Source organism: Genypterus blacodes, unplaced genomic scaffold, assembly GCF_046128005.1.
Source record: "Genypterus blacodes isolate CSIRO-AG114 ecotype Tasmania unplaced genomic scaffold, CSIRO-AGI_Gbla_v1 ptg000154l_1, whole genome shotgun sequence".
Classification (NCBI taxonomy): Eukaryota; Metazoa; Chordata; class Actinopteri; order Ophidiiformes; family Ophidiidae; genus Genypterus; species Genypterus blacodes.
In genome coordinates, this window is record NW_027466956.1 from 2,365,525 (window position 1) to 2,390,760 (window position 25,236).

General features: G+C 40.9%; 1 protein-coding gene across 1 annotated transcript in view; it reads right to left on the reverse strand.

The window, feature by feature from the left end:
- akap6 (A kinase (PRKA) anchor protein 6) overlaps positions 1 to 25,236 on the reverse strand; it is a 149,396-nt gene that overhangs the window by 36,409 nt on the left and 87,751 nt on the right. Inside the window, exon 15 of the mRNA XM_076166027.1 lies at positions 6,767 to 6,913. Within this exon, the coding sequence (XP_076022142.1) occupies positions 6,767 to 6,913 (147 nt within the window). The remainder of the gene's footprint in view (positions 1 to 6,766; positions 6,914 to 25,236) is intronic.

Consider the following 25,236-nt stretch of genomic DNA (forward strand, 5'->3'; position numbering starts at 1 on the left):
TGGACAATGTGTAGTTGTGAAATGATTTTTTTTCAATCAACCCAACAGCTTTTCACTGATTAGGTAGAAAACCGTGGTATATTTTTACCAAAAAACATAAATGTTAGGGATTCATTCATTTGTTCATTTTTCTGCACTGTTGAGTCTCACAGTTCTCATCAACCCCTCCATAAAAATTAAATATACTGTATATATCTGTTTCCTAGAAACAGGACAGTGCATTTAGGCTGTTTATGCTCTAAGACAATCTGGTCTCAAGTGTTTTCTGATTGGAAGAAGCTATTTTGGACAAGGAGATTTTGGGAACTATACAAACAAGATACAGTAGCTTTTGTCATTTTCTCTAACATACATTAAACTTCACTTCTTGCTTAGTTCACTTAATACATACTAAGATATACGTGTTGTTGAAAGATATACGTGTTGTTGAAAGATATACGTATTGTTGAGAGACTGCTTTTGTTTCACATTAAAGGTATCAGATAGCCATTATAAAGTCTTGTTATGACTTTAACATGCTTCTTAAACAAAAGAAACTTTGAGCAGTGTTGAGCACAACACTGCTCTTGAATGAGCCCTGCATGGGTCCTTGTTAGTAATTTGCATATGTATGTATTTCGACAAAAGGGTTTGGATATTACACCGACTCTCCTGAGAGGAGACAGTGCTTTAGCTGAACTCTAGTAGGTAAAATCAGCCCATCAGACGATGAAGAGGGACAATAATGGGACCCCCTGACCGGCCAAATGGGCAGTTAGCTTTGTGTTGAGAAGAGGCTATTATGAGCCTGTGCTTTGGTTGGCAGAGAGAAACAGAGGGAACAAGGGAGCAAAATAAAGAATTGGGAGATGGAAGTTTGCAATATGGTGGGGATGTTATTTTTGAGACATAAACTTTGGACATTACTAAAATAAATGTCTTTGGATGATGTATTAGGTAATGTGTTTGGGTGATGTCAACAAAGACATTTCCTTGCATCTCGACAGGTGGTTGTGATGACAACAAACATGGAATACGATTGACACATCCTTAGATCACATATTAGTGTTTGCGCTTGAAATGGTCTGTCATTGTATTGCTTGTTTCCTAAATGCTGTTTTGTTTTATGAGCAGTGGTGAGAGTAGGCCAGACAGTTCCGGAAAACAAATATTTGTAAAAAAAATAGTTTTACAGTTACAGTTATAGAATCTTTCTTCCTAAAAACAAAGTGCATGGAAGGGCGGGTTTCATGTATTGTTCCTGTACAAATAATAGGATGGATAATAAATGATTCCACCAAGATTCTTAACATTTTTGTGGTTGGCTGACACATTACCTGCATATTTGTGATTGATTTTCAAACCTTGTTTTATAGTCCAGTGTAGGAGCAAACTGACATCAAGAAATGCAGCTAACCTCCCCTGAATCATCTCTGTGGAACCACCATACATACAGTGCCAGAGCAGTGTCAATGCCTTATCTGAAGACTTGACTGGGCAAATGAAGAGGAGCAGCACACAACATATTACGTGGCATGATTTATTTTGTTGTTATTATTCATGGACTTCTTCAAGCCGATCACCTCTAAAACAAAGTTGATGTTGAACTGTGACTTCTTGCATGTAAACACCAACAACAACACGTATGCCGAGAGCTTTGAACAGTTAAATTATGAAACAAGGCAACCAAATTTGAGGCCATGGTTTGTTTGATCGTCCCCTCCAGGTGAGGATTGAAGTACTGCCCCAGGTGAAGGAGTTCAAGTATCTCAGCGTATTGATCCCAAGTGAGATTAGGATTGAGTGTGGGAATGATTGGCTGTAATACTGAAACAAAGCTTTTACCGCCAATAGGTTTCCTCCACAGGGTATGGAGACTCACCCTTGAGGACCAGACGAGGAGCTTGGAGACCAGAAGGAAGCATCATGAGTGGAACTGCTGCTCCGCTCCTTTGTGTTTAAAGGAGCTAGCTAAACTGGTCCAGTAGCTAATCAGAATCCTTTTTGGACACCTCTAAGGAGGTGTTCCTAGCACTTTCAACAGGGAGGAGACCAGGGGACAGACTCAGAGCGCACTGGAGGCATTACATATCCTTTCAAACATCTTGTAATCTCCCAGGAAGCTCTTCCTGGGAGATTTGCTCCCTCCATGTCTCTGACCCAGATAAGTTGTGAAAATGGATGGATGACATGAATATCTACGAGTGTACAGGTTGTGCCTGTTACCACCCACCTCAATCTTTAATTCCCCTAAAAAATTATGTTAATAGGCAAAGATGCATTTTTATCATATTTGTTGAAACAACTTTAGTATAAGCTAAAAACATTTATAGAAAATGAAAGGACCAAATTAAACAGCCAGCTAGATAAAGAGAGAGACCTTGGAAATCAGCAAATAAGTGAGATATAATGAAACAAAGGGAGAGATGCTGTGTTGTTTGAAGGGGAGTGTTTAAAATAACTGACAAAATTAATTAGTTTGTTTTCCCTCCTCCTCCTCTTCTCCCTCCTCCTCCTCATGACCAGGACCTGACAGGTATGATTTTAGAGCGTCAGTGAGAAGAGGATGGACAGATTAATATTTTAACTGTTAACATGAAAACAAAACACCTCTTATTTGGCTAAATATCTCTCTATCACTTCCTGTCATCATCCTTTTTATTTTTTTTCAATGGTTTGTAGAGATATTGTGGCTGTTTATATGATGGCTTTTACTGAACGAAGAAATTCAATTTCTCTAAAAATGAATTTGACCACCTCAACCATGTGTTTTATACTACTACTTTTATACTCTTGTATTGATTTGTGTTGGTCGCTATTTCTATTATTGCTATATATGCATTTATTGCTTTATTGCTATTTTTATTCATTGCTTTAGGCTGTAAACTCATGACTGTCTTATGAGCGAAAACTATCTATCTATCTATCTATCTATCTATCTATCTATCTATCTATCTATCTATCTATCTATCTATCTATCTATCTATCTATCTATCTATCTATCTATCTATCTATCTATCTATCTATCTATCTATCTGTCTGTCTGTCTGTCTGTCTGTCTGTCTGTCTGTGTATCTATCTATCTATCTATCTATCTATCTATCTATCTATCTATCTATCTATCTATCTATCTATCTATCTATCTATCTATCTATCTATCTGTCTGTCTGTCTGTCTGTCTGTCTGTCTGTGTATCTATCTATCTATCTATCTATCTATCTATCTATCTATCTATCTATCTATCTATCTATCTATCTATCTATCTATCTATCTATCTATCTATCTCACACGCCTACATTCACAAACATACAGTTTGACCTTGACAAGATGCAAAAAATGACAACCTGCTGCAAAAGTCCCACAACACAAAAGTGGAAAGCTAATTTACTACCTCGTTATTGTCTTTGTCTTGTGTCTTTAGGGCTCTGTGTGTGTATGTGTGTGAGTATGTCTGTGTGTATATGTGTGTGTGAGCATATCGTAATAAATTCTTCATAAGGCCGGGATAGTTCAGAAGCGAGGCACAGGACATCAATTCCAGTTAATTCCCAATTTGTGTCAGAGCAGCAGATGCCGACGCCAGCACTGATAGGCCTGTTAATATGCTAGAGAGACGCAGTGTTGGATGATGAAGGGAGGAGGGAGGTGTGTGTACCGTGTGTGTGTTTTGTTTTTATGGGGGCGGGGGGGTCTGGGATGGAAGGAAGAGAACACATGAAAGAATGTATTATGAGAAATGTACAAAGAAGACCTCAAAATGAAATAAGGCACACACAAAATGGCAAAAGAGTGTAACAGACAACAAGGTGTGGGCATAAATAAAGGTGGGAAGAGAGAGAAATTAAAAATTATGTAAAATCACCTCAAATGTGCAACTTTTGGAAGCCAGGAAAAACACGGATGGGAACAACAGAGCAGAGAAAAAACAAAAACATAGAAATAAAACATGAAAGAGGAAGAGAGGCAGAAAGACAATGGGCAGGAAAAAAGAAGGAAGTGGGAGTAATGAAAGAATTGAAGTTGAAATGTTAAAAGTGAGATTTTGTGAGAAGGAAATGAATGAAAGATAAGAGTGAGATAGAGAGATGACTGGAAAGGAAAGGGTTGACAAGAAAAGAGAAAAAAGACATTGAAGAGAAGAGGGGTGAAGAAACAGATAAGAGAGAGAAAGAGAGAGAGAGCGTGAGAGAGAGATTAAAACTGACAGCTCCGCTGATATCCTGTTCTGTCACTACCCATAATTCCTCTTTTCCCTAACAACACACACATAAACTTTGTGTGTGTGTGTGTGTTGTGTAGCCCAAATATCTCTTTGTCAGTAATAGAAGTTTAATCACAGTCTGGTTACTGTGCTGGAAACACACACACAGCACGAAAAAGAGAGAGAGTGGGAGAGAGAGAAAGTCATCTGTTGCTGCTGTTTAATTTCTAAAATGTAATCTGTTTCAGCAAGGGTTTGTACACACACACACACACACACACAGATGGTGTATGCTCAGTTTGTGTGAAGGAGGTGCAGACGTCTTCGTGCCGTTTCATCGACAGGAGATGGTTTGTTTCTTCTCAGGAACAAAGTCAGATTGTCGCGTTTCCCCCTGACGAGCCTCTGCCAGCTGTCACCAACACCGACCTCGAAGTAATCACCAACACAAACCTTCACTCCAAACAACTGCTCTCCATGTGCCTTGCAGCCAGTCACACGACATGCTTCATGCTCCAGGAAGTTCTACTATACAAACTTAGATGATACAACGACAGGAGAGGCAGAAATAGTTTGGGACGTATTTTCTTAACCTGCCCCAAATCACTGCAAAGGAGGTCAAAATTTTCTTTATGTCATCATCAGCGTATTTACTAATGCTGATAATGTAGATGAGCACACCCACAGCTCAAGAATTCTGAATGAAGTGCTGCTAATAACCAGCTGCTGCATGCTTTAAGAACCTACTACACATTTGTGGAGGGCAGTACACCAGTGTCCTTTCACAGGCTTTCCACTTGACTGAGGAAATATTAGTCAAAATAAATATTTTTGGTAATTCAACCTGAGAATCTGAAAAGATGGATGAATCAATTAAAATATATAATGGTCAGCTGTTTCAACAAACTGTTAAATACCTCGAAAGTAATTAATAAGGGAGAGTGTAAGAAAATAAGTTCTAATATTCCTGCTGTCACGTCATCACCGTGATCTGTCACAACAACAACAACAACAACAAAAAGATATCTCAAGACTCTCTTCCTCTTTCTCTCTCCATGTGATCAACGTGTGTTCAATAACCACAGTTTACTCGGAGTAATCAAAATAAAGAAGTACCTCAAATGATCTTGCTTAATTTAAAAGGAATTTGGGGTTATTCACACAAAGCCGAGAACATAAACAAAGTAGGGAGAAAATTAAGCAAGGCAAACAGAAGATCAGAATAATCAAAGCAGCTCTGATATACAAAAACAGTTGGTACACAAAGAAAAGGCAATGGCATGTTTGAAGACTTCTGAGGAAGATGGAAGTCTTTCTCCTCTAGACCTCTGTCTCCTCTCTCAAGTCCAGATATAAATGGAACTTTCAAACAGTAGCAAGAAAACAATCTCCTTGATTGTCTTGAAGGTTAAACTGTGATCACTGGTCTGGAAAATGTCGAGTAATGAAAAGCATTGGAAAAGGTAGTAGCATTGCACCATATGATAAATCTCCTTGATTGTTTCTTCTGTTGTTAAATGTGGTTGTGGAGTTTTAGCGCTTGTGGAAATGACATGACTCTTGCATTATAGCCTTCACCAGCTAAAATATCCATAAACTTCATGGGTATTTGAAGCAAAGTGGGAATGCCAGTGAAGCATCACCTGGAGGTACCAAATACTTCTTCCCTCTTCTTCTAGTGTTACTACAAAAATGTATTTCCAAACTATGAAAGTTTGCTTCAGAGGTCAAAACGAACATGTGAGCATGAACAGAGGACTGACGTCACAGAGCATCAGTCATTCCTCTCAACACACAGAGCTTCAAGCAGAGTGGAAATTAACAGCTGCGTATTTAATCTAGCACGCGAAATCGAGCACACAGTTCATCCCAACCTGTGCAGATGTTCCTCTGTGTTTCAGCCGGCTTGGTTAGTTTCTCCTCTGAGACAGTCGGAGTGACAGTATTTTCTTAGATTCAACAAACACCATCAAACACCATCTTCATGTTCATCCTCATTCATTAGTGTCTGTTTTCTTCATGTTTTCTTTACATTTACTTATTTCCCAGCAGCCCTGTTGCCTCAGCAACCAAGCTATGCTAATAACCAAGGATCTGAGGAGGAAGTATGCAAGCGATGAAGTATTGAATTAGGTAAGAAAAAATGAAATACAAATTGTGAAGTAGTTACTTCATTCTTCCTTATTTCGCCACACTGGTTTCCCTCAGGAAGTTCTCAATGGTCAAGCAGGTTCCAGTCGACTCCAAGCGATAAAACCAGACTGATCAGAAAACCAGTCAGAGCCTCGACATGTCTATCTTTCTAACCTTCCCTATTCTTAAAGCCGGGATGGCAGCAGGTATTTTTTAACTCAGACGAAGCTAATTATTATCGTCATGTTCTAGATTAGATAATCTTAAAATTAGCCCCTCAGACACACACATACAAGCCTGCCTCAATACCATTATCAGTGTAATCCTTCTAATCCTAGATGGTACCTCTCCATTGGCTCATCTCCAAGATTCCATTGTGGTACATCGTATTCCTACGATGTATGTATTTATGAATCTGTTTCTTGTAATCTTTATGTGTGTATTTTGTCTTACCTCCAGCTGCGTCCATGTGTGGGTCAGGTTGTGTATTTTGCGGTGGAAGTCACTCGGTAATTCAGATCCACTCCTCTTCAGTGACTCAGCTCGACCCATCAGACTGATCTTCCTGCTTTCCATCGTCATCAGCTCAGTGTGGCTGCTCTGTGCGAGGAGACAGACAGACAGGCTGGTTAACCAAGAGACAGACAGGTGGAAAAGTCAGACTCTCTACCTTCAAAATGTTTATCTGAGGACTTTGAAGGTAACCTTGATATCTTACTACCTTTGGAACATGTGTACCTAGCAACTCTCAGGTCTGGTTCCAGCCCAATCAATAGTTGGTTCAAAAGCAGTTCAGATAATGTTCACACCATTGACAAACTGCTGAGAGTAAATTTTTTCTCAGGTCCACTTAGTTCCATGTAACAGGGACTTAACCCAAGTCAAGTCAGGTCCTGTGCTATTGTCTTGAGGGTCAGTCCGTGGGTAAATATGTTGATCATGTTCCATCACAAAGACTCACTCCTAACATGCGATTAAAATTATTTATTTAGCCATGTGAATGGAAAGAAGGAAACATCTCTTTTGGTATAGGCCCCATGTTGAACAGCATTTGTGGATCTTCAACGCTTTCTCAGAACATGTTAGTGTAGATGGCGGGGCAAGGACCCTGAAAGGTATCAGTACTGAAAGCAGCCGAGACACACATAGGTTAATGACATTTGAATACGTAAGAATGCATGTGATTGGACAGACTGCTGGATAAAAGTGATGATGGACGCTGACCTGATTTGGGGAAGTAATAATTGAATGTGACGTACTCTACTAGGAGGGAGGGACGACTTGATGTTGGTGATGTGACCCAAGCAGACTCAGCTCAAGTTGTATGCTTTATTGTACCTTTGTATAATCCCACTGGAAGTTCCTATTTCACACCCAGCCATTCCAGGAGAGGGGATGACTCTTAGAACTGCCTTCCTAGAGAGCTTTGGGCGGGGGCGGGAATATCCCTATTGTTGTGGGTCTGTAAAGCTGTGTCAAAGGGCTTGTACGTGTTATTGGGGTACACAAATAAAGTTAACTTGACTTGACATGTGCTCCATCACAATTAACACAGAAGAAAGTGAGAAAGACAACAAAGAAAAACAGAAGCCCTGTTTACTGACACCAGTATGTCGCCAGTTAAAATAAACCCTGCTCATTCATTGGTGGAGCATCATGCAGCTATCAAAGTCTGGGTCCGTTGTGTACTGAGTCCAGAATTTTGGACCAGTAAAGACCCAAGACCTCTTTCTCACTGTTAGTTTGTTAGTTTGTGACCAGATTAAAACACCTTCCTCAAATCAATGTGGTTCACTCCAGATGGTGAATACAGTTAGTATCTGCCATAAAGATTCATACTATTTGACTTGTTTAGGACTCAAAAGCTCACTTGAGACTTGAGATTTACTTGTCTTGCACAGAAATTACTTTGTCCGTGTACCCAAACCAAATCCCCCAAACTCCACTATGCTAAAACACCATCACAACACCTTGTTTCAGGCTCATACATCTCTCTCCTCGCTGTTTTCAGTTGTCATTGTAATGCTCCTTCAATGCCTCCATCTTATTTTTTGGGTTAATTCCCTCCTCTCCCCTCCCCCCTCCTCCTCCTCTTTTTTCTCTTTCTCCTCTTTTCATTTTCTGCATCGATAGCTACTTGATTCTACTTTTCCCTTGTCGTTTATCATTACGGCCTGGCCCATTTGAATATTTAAATGTCTATTCTCATACACCAAATGTGTATGTATGAATGCATGCATGCATGCGTGTGTGTGTGTGTGTGTGTTTTTGCTGTGCTGTCATCAGAAATGCCTCAACCATTTTTCAACGTCGCCATTTCTGATGGAGATGCTATCACTTGACACTTCGCAGCCATCCATCCCCTTCACTTAGCTAATAGCCACAGCACAAGAATGAGGGATGGACAGCGAAAAAAAGAAAAAAGGGACGAGTGGAAGGTAAATATGTTAGCGTCTAACAGTGAGGAAATTATACAATTTATTCACCGATGGCAAATATTGATTTAAAAGCGAGCCAGGGGGAGAAGATGTTATGTTGTTGTTGTTGTTGTTGTTGTTTGTTGGTTTGAAGGATGTCACTGATCCAAAGTCAAAGAAAAGAGAGAATGCGAGAGAAAGGTAGCCACAGAGATTAAAATGCATGAGATCCGAACTTTGAGATAAGTGCTGAGAGAGGGATCTTTGAGGACTGGGACGCTGGAGGGGTGTGTATGTTAGTGTGTGTGTGTGTGTGTGGGGGGGGGGGGGGAGTGCTGCATGGATGGCTAGTTGTGATGTATGCATGCCTTGAGTCAATCTCCATGCAAGGATGGACTGAGACACACAGGCCTGGGGGGGAAGGGGACAAAGACACACACACAGACAGACAGAAAAGAGAGAGGCTATGAGGGAGGGAAAGATAAAGGGAGAAATGTGTGAAAACATGACATATCAGAGCAGCTGCTTCGATAACACTGTGTGTGTGTGTGTGTGTGTGTGTGTGTGTGTGTGTTCTTGTTAATGTGACTGTGTGGGAGGTGGCTCTCACCTTAATTTTTGCGTTTTATCAGCATTTTATCAGCTTTTGAATTTGGCAATCTGGGAATTTTGAGAGATTGTAGAGCCTAAATTTGATTGAAACTGTATATTTCATTTGATGCCTCAAAAGAGACACAATAGAAATATTCCTCAATAGACAGGATGACTTATTTTTAAATAGAATTAAAAAAGAGCTTCGTTTTAAAAGAACTTCCACACTTGCTCACCTTGTAATACATTCCTGATTAAATCCTTCACACTTTGTAAAAAAAGAACAATGTTGAAAACTTTGCCTTTACCACCTTCAAAATACATATTGAATACACAAGCAAAGCTTTTTTTGCAATGTCTTACAAATGACTGCCTTTCTCTTCAAGAATATACTGTTTACGTTTTCACATGTAAAGTACAGCTATAATGTTGTATATTACAGTGCCAGTCCTCCCCAGTGATGTCACTTTACTGTATTGTGAGCAATGACGTGTTTTGTCTTTCTCAGTCCTTTGAGCAATTCTAAAACCATTCATCTTGTTAATGTTGGTGAGGGCTGCACACACTCAGGACCTCTAACGTGCTAACAACATTAGCTTAGCAACAGAGCTCACTTGACAATGGTTGGTAGGATGTGACACTCACTTTTAGCTTTTGTGTGTCTCAGACCACGTGTGAGATCCTTTCTGGGGCAAAGCTGACATCACAGCACACCTCACAAATACTCAGAAAGTCTTTGTCAGCTGGTGAGCACCAGCTGGGTCTGGTTCAGAAATAAGGTCCCTGGGAAATGTAAATCAGTCCTACCGTTCCTCTTCATACCTATGGGAAGTAACTAAACTATATTATCCTGGACGTGCCATAGAAAGACCTTTAGTCTTCCTGTGTGGATGATGGAATCCCCCAGGAAGAGCTGGACCCAGACAGGTGGAGGATAGTACACTGATATCATGCTTGTGTCAGGTAATAATATCATTGTTACTACTGGTGAAAATACTCTGAGAGCATTGTTCACGTCAAATGTACATCACTATTCAAAGTTTCCATTGATACAAATATTTCCAATGCATTAATGTGATGGACAAATGACACAAAAAATGCCATTTCACAAACATGGAGAAAGAAACAGAGAACAAAGGCTTGATAAAACAGACAGGGAGGAAAAGAGGAGCAAAAGAGGAGGAGGAGAGGAGAGGAGAGGGAGGAGGGGGAGAAAATCAACAAGCAATCATAAGTTTAATTTGGTCTCCATATTAATGAGCACAGAGCTGAAATGTCAGCAAAAATGCAGTCAGACATGAAAAACATTTAATGCGTTCTGAACATTCGTTTTCTCTCGCAGATTCATCTTATCCACTAAATGAGAGAAGTTTGTCGGGGGGCTGTGTATCGGAACCGTTTTGTCGCCGCGGAAACTAAAGTTCGGAGGAAGTGAAAAGGATGCATCTTCATCCGCCTGCTCTTCCTCCTCAGCATACTCTTCCTCATCTCATTCTTCTTATCTTTTCTCCTCTGCTTTGCTCGTCTTACCTTCGTGCTTTCCCTCACCTGTCCTTCTACTCCACCTCATACTTCCTTCTCTCTTCTTTCTCAAGGGCTCTTTATCTCTCTTTCTTTCTCTTCTCGTTCACTTGTCCTCCTCATACTCTATACATTTGTTACTACTAACTCTGCTCCTATACTACAGCAGCAGTAACTGCTACTAGAGCTGCCTCTCGTACTCCATTTGACTCTTATCCTTTTTTTCCCTTCACTTTGTCTTTGTTCCTTCACCTCGAAAGAGGAGTGAGAGCAAAAGATACACAAGGAGAAAAAACAACCTGTGCATGTGTGTGTCTGTGTGTGTGTGTGTTTGCGTGTGCATCTGTCTCCATGTCTCCGGTTGAGATGGATGTTCCATCGGCTCTGAAAGAGCAGGAAGTGGCTCTCTGAGACCCCATTTATACTGCCACACACTCAGACCTGTGTGTGTGTGTGCGTGTGTGTGTGTGTGTGTGTGTGTGTGTGTGTGTGTGTGTGTGTGTGTGTGTGTGTGTGTGTGTGTGTGTGTGAAAGACACACATGAAAATTAAACAAAAGTAAAAAACGAATAAAAGGAATTTTACATTTTTTAAATCCTCTTATATTATATTATACTATTACTGATAATAATAATAATGATGATAAGTTTTACTTTCTATACACAGGTACATTGTTTGTATTTTAGAAAACCAAATTATGAAAATGTTGAAAGAATAATTCAAGCATTAAAAAAAGTAAATTTGATTTGTCAGAAAACTCAAATCAAAAATATCCAGATATATGAAATGTTCTGCTTTCCAATTTTCAAAGCTGCCTCTAATGTCAACAACATTTGTCAACACACATGTTGACAAATCATGTACATAAATAACATCATGGTGAGGTGCTGTTCCATGTAAATCTGTGCTCTGATTAAAACCAGATTCTGCATGGCAGAGAGTTTCTGGAAGTTTCTGTTTGGACAAATTAAATCCTCCTGCTTGGCAAAAAACACAGCAGAGACTTTCTCTCTTTCCAAACGAGTCGGTAACAAAAGACCAGGCAACACGTTTTAATTGTCACCATGGAGACCAAATGAATGAGCCATTTGACTGGCCGGTAAAGACGCTCACCATTCAGCCTCGCAGCGAGCAAAGAGAGAGAGTGTGTGTGTGTGTGTGTGTATGTGTGTGTGTGTGTGTGTATGTGTGTGTGTGTGTGTGTTTGTGTGTGTGTGAGTGTGTTCGTCCATGTGCACAGCAGAGGTCATTAGTACAAAGCAAAGGGGGTGAAATTTCTACCAGTCTGTTGAAATGGAGAGACACAGAGAAAAGAAAATAGACTGTGTGGACTCCAGTCACATGACTTGGACTCCAGTTACAAATTTTCTGAGATTGGACTTGACAAAGTCACAAAAGACTTTGACGACACCGATTTGTGACCTTAATCAAACTTGAACTTTATGACTGAAAGTCTGTGAAAATCATTCAGTCCACTAGATGTGGCTCTTCATCTGGATCGGCTCCAGATCAAAGCAGTGGGAGATCACCTGGGGTTTACTGCACATTTGTTTTTGTTATTCTCTGCTTTTTGAACTAAATGCCAACTCACAATGTTAAACTAATTGAAAGACAATCCTAGATGTAATATTTAATGGGATCTTCTTTCATTGTAAAATGTACCCAAAAAGTAATCAATATTAAAGAATCAATTTGTTTAAATCAACTTGACAAATTTGAACTCTGGTACCACATTTGGTATAGAGTATAATATTGGATTATGATGAAAAGAAAAAGTACACATCTCACTATCTACTGTATGTACAACATAGGTTTTTTTAGGATTTCTCCTAACATGAAGCATTTAAAATAGAGATGACACTGCTGTCAAACTACAGATTCTACTTACACTTACAGTATCCAGCGTTTGTGCATATGGTCACATTTTCTGCATCAAAAACAATTGAGCTCTTACTTTGCTTGTGACCTGTTTTTAACCCATTTTTAACAATGTTTACTGATATCGACGACAAACTAACAAACAAGCACACTAATAAGAACATGTTCATTAAAACGCTATCATGTGGAATGACAGTAATTTCACAGAAACCCTGAGAGAATCCAAAAAGGTAGAGAATGATTGGAATGTTGGCTGCAGAGAGAGAGTTGGTGGTTGAGTCATACAAGCCATGGGATGCTGCTGTTGGCTGAAGCCAGGTGACCTTTGACCCTCTAAGAACCCTGGGAATTCTCTCACAGCAAGACAGTGCAAAAAGAAAGAAACAAGAGGGAGAAAATCCAGAAAAATCGACCAACCACACACACACACGTGAATGTACACAATAAACACACATAACAAATCAGTGCACATTTAAATCCAGGATGAGAGAAAGAAAGAAAGAAAGAAAGAAAGAAAGAAAGAAAGAAAGAAAAAACGAAAGAACGAAAGAAAGAAAGAAAGAAAGAAAGAAAGAAAGAAAGAAAGAAAGAAAGAAAGAAAAAACGAAAGAACGAAAGAAAGAAAGAACGAACGAAAGAACGAAAGAACGAAAGAACAAACGAAAGAACACAAGAACGAAAGAGCGAAAGAACGAGAAGAAAAATAAAGCACGAAGAAAAGAATGAATGAAGGAAAGAATGACAGAAAGGAAGCAAGAAAGAAAGCAAGTGGATTACTGTAGCAGATAAATCTGTTTATTTAACAAAACCACAAATCTCTCTCTCTCTCTCTCTCTCTCTCTCTCTCTCTCTCTCTCTCTCTCTCTCTCTCTGTCTCTCTCTCTCTCTCGTTGAGACCCCATAGGAAGCTGCATGGATAACACTATTCAGTGTCTAAACAAAGACACTCTTTATACTCAGAGAGAGAAAGACAGACAGACAGAGAGAGAGAGAGAGAGAGAGAGAGAGAGTGATATTAAAAGTGAATGGAAATCCTCAACACTCAAGGTCATTTATCTATCTTTGACTTACCTAATGACCTCAGTGGAGTGTTTGTGAGTGTGTGTGTGTATGGCGTGTCTGTCTGTGTGTGTGCTTTAACAAGTGACTTACATTTTTACTGAAGCCAGCAGGTGTCAGTTAAACAACATGGCTTCAGTGTTTGGCTTCCGCTTCAGATGGAGTTACACACAATGGTTTGTAGTGATGAACAAGGGGACTTCTTTGCGCCCGCGTGAATTACGCTCAGAAACACTGCGCATTTTCAGCACCTTGGTACCTTGCACTGTGTGTATGTGTGTTTGTGTGTGTCCTGCTGCTTGAAGAGCAAGGTTGTAAATTGCCTTGAATGTAAAGAAGCAACTGGAAAACTAAGCAGCAAACATTTTATTGTCCATTCTGCTCCTCTCCTCTCCATTCGTCCTCCACTGCTCAGCTATCCTCCATTACAATGACAGCAATGTAATAGTGTGCGTCTGTGTGTGTGTGTGTGTGTCCAGCAGACCGACTGTGTAGCCTAAATGACAGACAATCTTTATTCTAATGAAGAAGGTGCCAAGGTCAAACGAAGAGCTGGGTGATAAATGGACAGACACACACACTAAGACTAACACACATTAATTTTGTATCAAAGCTCCCAGTCAACAATGCTGGGTGTTGTCATGCTCAATAAAAGAAACACACAGGTATGCACGCCCACCCACCCACACACACACACACACACACACACACACACAAACACACAAACACACACACAAACACACACACACACACACATGCCTATGAAGCAGGGTTTTCTTTCTCCTTGCAGTGACACTTAACATTACTCTCATCACACACACTATTGTGAACTATCACTGGGAATAATTTTTTGCCAAGTAAAAACAAAACCCTCCTGTGTGTGTGTGTGTGTGTGTGTGTGTGTGTGTGTGTGTGTGTGTGTGTGTGTGTATTCCTGTCTGATGTACTTCTAGTGAGGGTTAGAGGAAACAATGCCACCAAAAGCTTTACAAAACATCCAGAAGTTAAGTTGTGCTTCTGTTTGTTTCTTCACATACTTGAACATAGATATTCAATTTTGCAGACTGTACTGTGTTCCAAAAACAGATGGTTGACCATATTCAACTCTACATTTCACTAGATTACAGTCAGACAAGCGATGAAAACCAAACATCATGTGCATCAGAAGAGGGAGAAAGACTATCAAGAGCTGCAGGAGTGAGTCAGACATGTTCCTGTTCAGACTCCATTAAAGCTCTGTTGTCCTATAGCTTTGGGACACCACTTCAATGCTGCCCCAAAGATCTGGAACACACTGGTAATACAGAGTGTGCTCATCTAAACAGCTCAGCATTTGAAGAAAAAAGATGAGCGTCCTTAAAATGTCGCACTAAGTAGAAACAGATTTGAACAGATTTGCATGTGTGATGTTGCAAGCAGACCATTCCCAATGAATGTGCCAATCCTACAGCAGACAGTTAACTACGGTAAACTGTTTATGCATGCAATCCTACCAGCTTTGTATATAAAGTCCACTTATCACTCATCCTCTCAGAGACATCCGAGACATCAAGTGCTGTGAATTTAGTCCACAGGGACACTTTATATTGTACTGACTTTGAACTTTTTTTGTACTGATCAGTGCAAATTTGGGACAAAGCATTTGTCCTTTCTACTCCTTCCGGGTCATACTTGGTCTTAATACCATTCATATACTTAAGCTCACTGGCTCCTCACCTACTCATGTGAGGGTTGGACCAATGACAGCCAGGGAGAGAGTAAAAGCATTTCAAAACAGTTCTGAGGGTCCATATCAAGTGTGGTGTTGTGGGATATGCTGATCAGGCTGTTCTTTCATCTTTTCATCTCACATCATGGTGCTACACCTGGGTCTTACTGTAAGAACTTGCACTAACAAAAGCCAACTGATGTTTTACCTCAACGTGTAGTTCATTTGTGTTTGCTACAAAAGAAAAACTAAATCTCAGCATTTATTGGTTCAATCAGGTTTTGCACAAAAGCAAATATATGATAACAACTAAGCTTCCATGCGCTTCTTTGCAATGTTACTGCTCACACACAACACAGGCATTTTCCCTGGAATGATACATGATCGTGAGGTGGGAAATTAGAGGTACAGATATTCCCACAATATCGACCCCTGCTCCCATTCACACATGACCCCATGCAGGAAGTGTCACTGGGTATTTCAGTGTGAATGAGGCTTATGATTACTTTCAACAGGAGGAGCAACCAGCAGAGTGGCAGCACTGACCTGAAGGGTCAAGAGGTTTTACACTGAGATTTTTGTGATTTATGGACAAGCACTCACATTTTGAAGTCGATTCTCTGACAGACTTGTAACCATTGTCACAATTTAAGAACTGGTGTGTGACATGCTCAGCTTTTTATGCCTTTGTTAAGCCTGGAGCATCCGTCTGATCACTGTACTGTAGATATGAGAAAGGTCTAGAGCTCGTGTAGCACCAAACTATACCACCAAAATATCACATGACTATTGACATCACATTGAAAAGGTCTGCAGTTTACAATCCGCTACACGGGTACTGTATGTCATTTTGGAATCGATTTATGACATCATCAAGCTAAATCTCAATGATGAAGAAGCTGCTTTCTTAGTTGTATAAAAGTTGGTGGATATTTTGGGTTGTGTGTTGGTGATCATATTGTCATACTGTTGCTTGTTTTGTCAGTTGTTGTTTTGGGAGGAATCCCCCCCCCCCCATGTTTACCACCAACCTTGGCCTGACTTTGTGTGTTGCTGGTGGTGAAACTACTTTTATTTTCATATGAAACTCCTCCTCATGTCTTTGTGTGTTAGTGTCAAGTTTCAGATGGCATTTCCTGGGAAGTTGAAGACATCCCAGGAGAGAGGAGGAAGAGAGAGAGAGAGAGAGAGAGAGAAAGTGGGATGGGGGGGTGGGGGGGGGGAATGCTGCTGAGTCGTGGTTCTTTGTTCTAAAGCAGATATATCCCTGACTTTATCAAGACTGACAGAACAAACGCACGGGAAACAGCCTCCCACAGGACACATAATCCACACACACACACACACACACACACACGAACACACATACACACGCGCGCACACACACACACACACACACACACACACACACACACACACACACATTCACACATACGCACACACACATGCACACACACACACACACACACATACACACACACACACACAGATGAGAGAGGTATGAAAACATGAACGCACACAGAAACACACACAAGAACCTCCGAGAATGTGCAGACAAACTAAAGTATGAAGGTGAAAAGAGAGGTGAGAACATGAACTCAAAAGCACACACACACATGCTGACATTCTAATTCACAAGTGAATTAAAATGCACATGCACACACACACACTCACATATATGTACTGTATACACAAGCATACAAGGATATGCAAAACTAAACACATACATGCACATGAGACATACGACACATACACTCATCCCATGTCAAACACACACACACACACACACATGATTAAGTACTCTCATGGATGTATTACATGAAAATGCATCACATAAACACTGCATTTTACAATCTTTCACCAACACACACAGAAAAACTGCATGTTCTCAACACACAATTATGCACACGCATGTACACATACAAACTGAGTGAGTGATTGCAAACGTGTAAAAGAACACACGCACAGACCTCCCAGAGGAACTCCTTTTCTGTTTTTGAACACGCACACACACGCGCACACACACACACACACACACGCACACACACACTCCCAGAAGAATTCAGCTCACTGCTTGTATAACAAGCAGTGACAAACGACAAAATGCAACATCAGGCCGTCTGACCCAGGAAGTGTTTTGACTCAACACATCCTAGCACACATACACACAGACACACAAACACACACACAGACAAACACACACACGTGCAGAGCATAAGCACCAAAGCACCACAGGTCCCTGGAGAGAAGAAAAGAAAGAGAAGCCGGAGAGGCAGTGTGTGTGTGTGAGTGTGTGTGTGTGTGTGTGTGTGTGTGTGTGTGTGTAGATGAGAGAGATTTTCCTGAGCTGCAGGAACTTTCTTTTGTGGGATGAGGAGATTTTGGTGTTTCAAAGTGATGCTGAAGATGGGTTTTCCTCCTTTCCTTATCTCTCTCTTTCTCTCTTTCTCTCTCCCCTTTCTTTACCTCCATATTATTATATTTTCTCTTTCCACCTTTATCTGTACATTCTTTTTTTTCCTTTCCTGTTCCCTATCCTTTTTCCTCTTCCTTTCATGACTCCTTGCTTTAACAAGAAATTATTCTAGAAATAATTCCTTCTCTCCTCCTTCCCTACCTCAGTTCCTTCATTGCTTCCTTCTTCTTTCTTTCCTGTTTAGTTTTTTCTGTTGTGTAGTGCAGTGTTTTCCTTCTGCCTCTCTCTCTCTCTCTCTCTTTCTCTCTCTCTCTCTCTCTCTCTCTCTCTCTCTCTCTCTCTCTCTGGGTATGGATGGAGGGATGTTAGGAGCGTTAGCAGCACAGTGAGGTTTGCAGCAACAATTACATGTGAAATTAGCCTCGCCTCATAGCCTGCAGTGTAATTCCAGCCTTCTGAGGCATGGCAAAGTCATCTGTCTCTAATTAAAGATTCTCTCTCTCTCCATCCTTCACTTGTTCTCATTCATTGTCTCTCTCTCTCTCTCTCTCTCTCTCTCTCTCTCTCTCTCTCTCTCTCTCTCTCTCTCTCTCTCTCTCTCTCTTGGCTTAACATTCATCTACATTCATACCCCTTTCTCTCTGGGGGTGGGGGGTTGCAGGGGTCATTTCTAAACCTAATTCACTGCAGGTTACAGTTTTCAGTATGTAAAACAAATTACTGCCATTTCTTTTTTATTTATTTACACTCTCTCCTTCCTTTTCCTCTACTCTTGTTTATTTGTCTTATCATTCCTGATCTTTTTCCGTTGTTTCCCATTTTTTCCCACCAGGCCTTCACTCTCCATTTCTCATTATAAAACTATTGCATGTCTGACAAATAAACTCTCTTTTTCTCTCATCCTGCTTCCTCCCTCCCTTCTATGTTCCCTTTTCCTTCCTTACTCCAACCCCCCTTCCTTCCATCTTTCGTTCTACCCTGTTCTTCCTTCCCCTCCGTTCTTCCTCATTTCCTTCCTTCCCTCCTTACTACATCCTACCTATTTTCATTTTCTTCTGATCTTTCTTCCTTCCCTCCTCCTTCCTTTCATCATTTCCTGTTTTCTCACCCTTTCTTTGCATTATAAGACAGATTTGTGTATTCCTTCCTGTCATCATCAATAAGGAATTGCACATCATGTTTCACAGCGACCATCACTGTCTGGTTTTCTGAGACGGTACAAGATCAGATACTTATGAATTATTTTTCCTTCTCATGTTCCAACTTTGCGTTTCAAGATCGCAATAGCTATTATACATTTCCATGACTTCTCAAAACCTTTCGGATATTTCATTTGGTCCAAAACATTTATATGACATTAGAAACCTTGCTTCTGTTTTTTTGCCAGCTGTCACGTTACAATATCAGGATAACTTAAGTTGTTTATGTGTTGCATTTTCCTTTCCTCTCTCTGTGTGTGTCCTGTGTCAGTTTCAATCATCTTGGTGTCTCTCTTCCTGTTTGGACCACTGATAACCAGACCAACCACTGGCAACACTGTGTTTATGTGTGTGTGTGTGCGTGTGTGTGTGTGTTAGTTAGTTAGTTAGTTAGTCTCACACACACACACACACACACACACACACACACACACACACACACACACACACACAGCCTGGACAGAATTACACAAAGCTTCTCTGTCGCCCCACACTGATTGGTTTTGGAATCCACTTAATGAGCAGGTGTGTGCGTGTGTGGACTTTTGCGAGCCCAGCGTTCCATCAGAACACCATGGGCTATTTGAAATGAGAATTTCGCAGTATGGGGGTGCGTGCACACACAGATACACACACATACACACACACACACACACACACACACACACACACACACACACACATACACACACACACACACACACACACACATATACACACATATACACACACACACACACACACACACACACACACACACACACACACTCCCTGTGGCTGCTTCCATTGGAGTCCAACTAATTACAGTGGCTATCAGGACTGTGTGTGTGTGTGTGTGTGTGTGTGTGTGTGTGTGTGTGTGTGTGTGTGTGTGTGTGTGTGTGTGTGTGCGAGTGAGAGAGACGGATAGAGAGAGTGAGAGAGAGTTGAAGACATACAGCCGGTGGTTCTGATGACTTAATGCAAACATGGACACCACTACTGCTCTATTCTATTATATTCTAGTCTTTTCTATTCTATTCTATTCTATTCTATTCTATTCCATCCTACAGTATGAAGTCTCATTGCACACCTATATGGCGATTATTCACAAAAAACTGAGAGATAAGTGTGACATGTCAGTTTCACATTATACCAATGAACCAATCACTTTGTTCATTTCGCATTACGGCCTACAGGCTCCCTGATTTTTGGTTCTGTCTTCCAGGCAGGATGCTATTGGTTTCAGCAGGTCATATGGGGAATGAGATCCACCAGGTCTGACTGTCAGATGAGCTCCATAAACTGGTGTCAGAATGTCAGTTTGTCTCCCCTTGCCATGATTTTGATCACTTTGTTTCATTTTTGTATACTGTTTCCTTTCATTTAATTTGGTCTCTTGCATATTTTAGTTGTATTAAATACATATTTAAACTTAGAACACTGCAAACTGAATCCTGCAAATTCCTCTCCAAAACCATGAGCCAGAAAGTGACGATTAAAATGTCCAAGATTATATTTACTATTGTAATAGTATTAATATATTAATATATTGTAAGGCATGTGTGTGTGTGTGTGTGTGTGTGTGTGTGTGTGTGTGTGTGTGTGTGTGTATGTGATTATTTGTATTAAGTCCACAGGAAGATTAATTGAGCTTCAGACCTTGTAGTTGCTGTGAACCAATCACAGATCAAGGCCCCTACAGTTCAGCCAATAGGTGATCAACGTTTGGGCCCCAGGCCCCCATGGGAGTTGGAGCATGTGCTCATTTCCCAGAAGTATGCATCTATTTGTATATATTTGTGTGTATTGTTTGTCAATTCAATGGCTGACTGTCGTTATATTTTGATTGAGACACAAAGAAATACACAGACACTCACAGCTGATAAGAGTGCTCAAGGACACATACAAACATGGAGCTAATAATGCAAATACACACACAAATGCTTGATCTGACTTTATCGTATGAAACACATTTGGTATCAATATATGTTTCAAATAAAAACAGGAAAAAATGCACATGAATATAATAGCAAAAAACTAAAGTACATATGCGGTAGCTGTTCATACTGTGTAGGGATTTTCCTTAAATCTGCATTGATCAGTATGACTGCACAAAAAAAGGATTGTCCATCCACCCATCCATTTTCAAACCCATCCATTTCCATTTCACATTCTCAAGTCACTCCTGGGTCATCCAAAGAAATTTCCTGGGCAGATGGGCCATAACATCCCTCAAGCATATTATGAATCTGCCAGTCTCCTTCTAGTTGGACGGCTTTTCTGATCCATCCTGATTAGATGCCAGACCCACCTCAACTGCTTCCTTTCACTCCAAGCTATTACTACAAACTCCCTTCTGATGTCCTCACTCTGTTCCTAAGGGTGAGTCCAGGCATCTCATGGAGAACACAAATTTTAGCGATCTTATGTCACAATCTCAAGGCCAACAACAACTTGAGATTCTGTCCATGAGAATCCCAAACAAAATCTACGACAAGGCACAACCTTCCCGGAATCCAGTGAATGTGCTTGACTTACTGCCGAGAATATGGACGCAGCACTCACTTTGGTCATATGACGAGGTCACCCATATTGCTGCAACAACCCCCAAAATTTGCCAAGCGTTTGTAGAGTGGATAAGCCAACCCCCATGACCGCTACAGCATACCTGCAAGGGTAAAGGAATGGTCCACTGTTATAGGACCAGAACGGAATCTGCATTGCTCCCCCTGAATCTGAGACTTGACAACTGGCAGGAGCCTGCTTTCCAGAGCACAGCCAAGACCAGGGCTGGCTTCTCCTCTGACCGTATGCCAGAACCTGGCCAACCAAATGTCATTGTTCATGAGGTCACCAAAACTCTTCCCACAACAGAAGTTTTGCTTTTTCATTTTTCACAACCACTGAAGCTGTACTTCTTCAAGCCTGCCAAAAGATGTCTGCTGCTTCAGGAGTCACCTGGGCTACCCAAGCTCGAAATGCTCCTTCTTTTGCCTGATGGCCTCCTTCACTGCCGGTGTCCACTGGATTGGCAGTGCAACATGCACCAATCTTTCTGTCCACAGCCCAATGTGGCAGCTTTAACACTGAAGGCTTTTGAACTTTCCACTCACCACTCACCACTCACATTCCACATCTGCAACCTTCCCCAGGATGCAGGGGTTACTACAGTAAATTGGTGCCCATGTAGCACTGGCTGAAGAGGTTCTGCCAGGATCAGGACTTAGGTTATGTAGACAACTAACTTCTTTTGGGGGTAAACATGGTTTGCTAAAGAGGGATGGCCTCCACCATACTACTTCTGGATCAATTGTCCAAGCTCTGAACTGACTTTCACACCAGGACAGCCACCTGGTTGTACCGCTGACAATTCACCACCGCCTTTATTGGCTGGTTTTATTTTTGACCCTTTCCCCCAAACGTACCTTCACAGAATGTAGCTGCCAGATTTTACATTGTTAGAAATACTAATTATACACCCAGCACACTCTACAAGCAGAAAGTCCTCGCAAATTGGCAAACAACTTGCTTTTCATATTGCTGTTGTCTACCACCCTGCTGGCCCTTACACAAAATTCTTAGATGAATTTTCCACTTATTGCAGACTGTGTTTCAAATGTTGTTGTTCAAAACTACTTCATGTGATTTTAGAGGAAGAACTACAGAAGGTTGTTTCCTTGTAATGAATTCCCAATGTTTCCCAAAATGAAATGGGTTGTTACAAACAATTTAGTGTCTTCAGTGTATCTTTGTAATCGCCACACTATTAAACACTGGGAGAAAAAAAGGACGATGTTTACACTTTCATTTTCAATTCCCTTCCTTATCCACTCTCACCCCAGGCCAATTTCTGCATGACGCAGGTGTCATAGTCTTAGTCCTCTAGATGCTCTACACATCTTGTCAATTGGTGAGCCACAATCTGAGTCGGATTGTTCTTCTACACCTCTGCAACACAGTCACCATGCAAGAACAACACCATATGTCAACATCACAATGTCCACGGTGAGCTGTTTTCTGTGGCTTCAGTCCTACCTGAACACATTGATGATACCACCTAAATTTGTATTTATATGATAAAGCTTGAGCACAGTGAGAACTAACATAACACTGTGTTGAAGAAATGCCTATTTTACTAATGGCCATGAGCAACACTAAATCATAATGAAGGTAAGCTTCCAAATGAGGCACTAAAATAAGATTTCATCACTTCCCCACACCTTACCAGTAGGTGAAGTAGTGCCGGCACTGAGAAACAGTGGACTGGCAGAAGTTACAATTCCCTGTGTGACCTTTGGAGATACAAGGGTTTCACCCAGTATCCCAATGACACCATCAGGACACCAGGGGGCTAAAACCTGGTTTAATTATTTATTTCACTTGTTAACAACACATAACAGAAAATTCCCAACTCGCTCAAGTCCATACTCACTGCTGTGGTGGCTGGGTGATCACCACATACACAACCACACACACACACACACAAACACACACACCTCCTTCCTCCTCCTTTCCAAGGCTGAAGTGCCTCCATCAAACATCACAATAAACAGTAGGGCCTTAGTGTGCCAAGCTGCCTGGAGAAACAACTGTCAGCCCAGCGTTCCTTTTCCGGAGGATACACACAGGCACGGACAGACACACACCGTGAAACACGCGCACACACAGAAACACACTTACACAATCCTCCTTCTCGCTCTTTCTCAGTTTAATGCCACACACATAGAAAAACACAGACAAACACACACACACCTCCGAAAAGAACAACTTTTGTTAAGCTCTGGTGTTGCTATGGTTACAGGGTCGAGTCCCCCCAGCATTTCAGGGGAGCATAGCAAGGTTCTTTAACGATCACATGGGGGAAAAAAATTAAAAAAGAGGGGGTATCTGAGCTTAACAACTGCCACCTAAACACACACAAACAAACAGAGAATATGATACTGAAATCTCCCAGCATGCATCTCTCCTTCATCAAGCATTGCTCATTATTAGTGAGATCAAGTGATAACAGCAAAGACAACATCTGGGCTAGTTCAGTGTTCATGCGTGTTGTGCCTCTGATGATTGATTGAGCTTTCAAACCATTTTAATTTTTGGTGTGTAGGGAGACACCATCAGCCAAGAGTATTCAGAATTCAGTTATGGTAGTGCCAGGGGTGGGACAAAGCCATTTGGCAACACACACGTAGGTTTCTAGTCTCAAGTCACATCCCACATTAAGACAAGCCAAAAAGTGAAATTGCTTCACCTATTATTGTATTGGTGGAGGGGTCTAGTTGAAATAATGGTCTAGGCCTAAACATGTACATAATCTATATAAGGCCTGTGAGTTCAGGTTAATTTCATAACCTGAAAAGGCCATTATTGAGTTTTAATATATATTCGGTAATCTTTCTGAATAGAGGACTTGTATTTTGAAGTTGAAAATAAATGTCTTAAGTGAACGACAAAAACAAGACTAAAACACAGAAAGAATCAGATCTGGGGAAAAAGAGAGGGAGAGAGAGAGAAGCTTGTGTTGCCGTGGTGACCTTGGGCCGATGAGGAGACGCTGTCGAGCCGCACATCAATATTTTAATACAAAAGTTGACACATCAAAAAAAGAGAAAAGAATAGGGGGAAAAGCCCAGCGATTCCAGCGTCATCTAAAATTGATGCATGCATCATCGCAACCATGAATATTCATACAGAGATGAATATTTGAGTGTGACTCCTATGGAGAAATTAGGTTCATCTTTACACTTATCAATAATTCGCAACCAGGTGAGGCTCATCAGCTGCTAAATAAATCATCTTTGCGCACAGGGAAAAAAGAAAAAGTTTGGGAGAAGATAGTGAAACAAACAATGAAAAACAACACAAAGGAACATGTGCTGGACTGCAAATGCGTGTCGGGTAAGGAGAGAATGAAATGTCACTTGTTTCTAGAAACAGCCTGTGGGCATGTTTTTCTGTATATTAGCTACTCTATGTGTGTTTTAAGGGTTTGTCAGGTCATATGTATGTGGATGACTTTAGGGAGGGGGACCAGAGGTAAACTGTCCGTCATCTATGGCTCTCTATCAGCTGCTAAAATTCCACCTGTTAGCATATGTATTATGCGATTGCAGAGAGAGAGAGAGAGAGAGAGAGAGAGAGAGAGAGAGAGAGAGA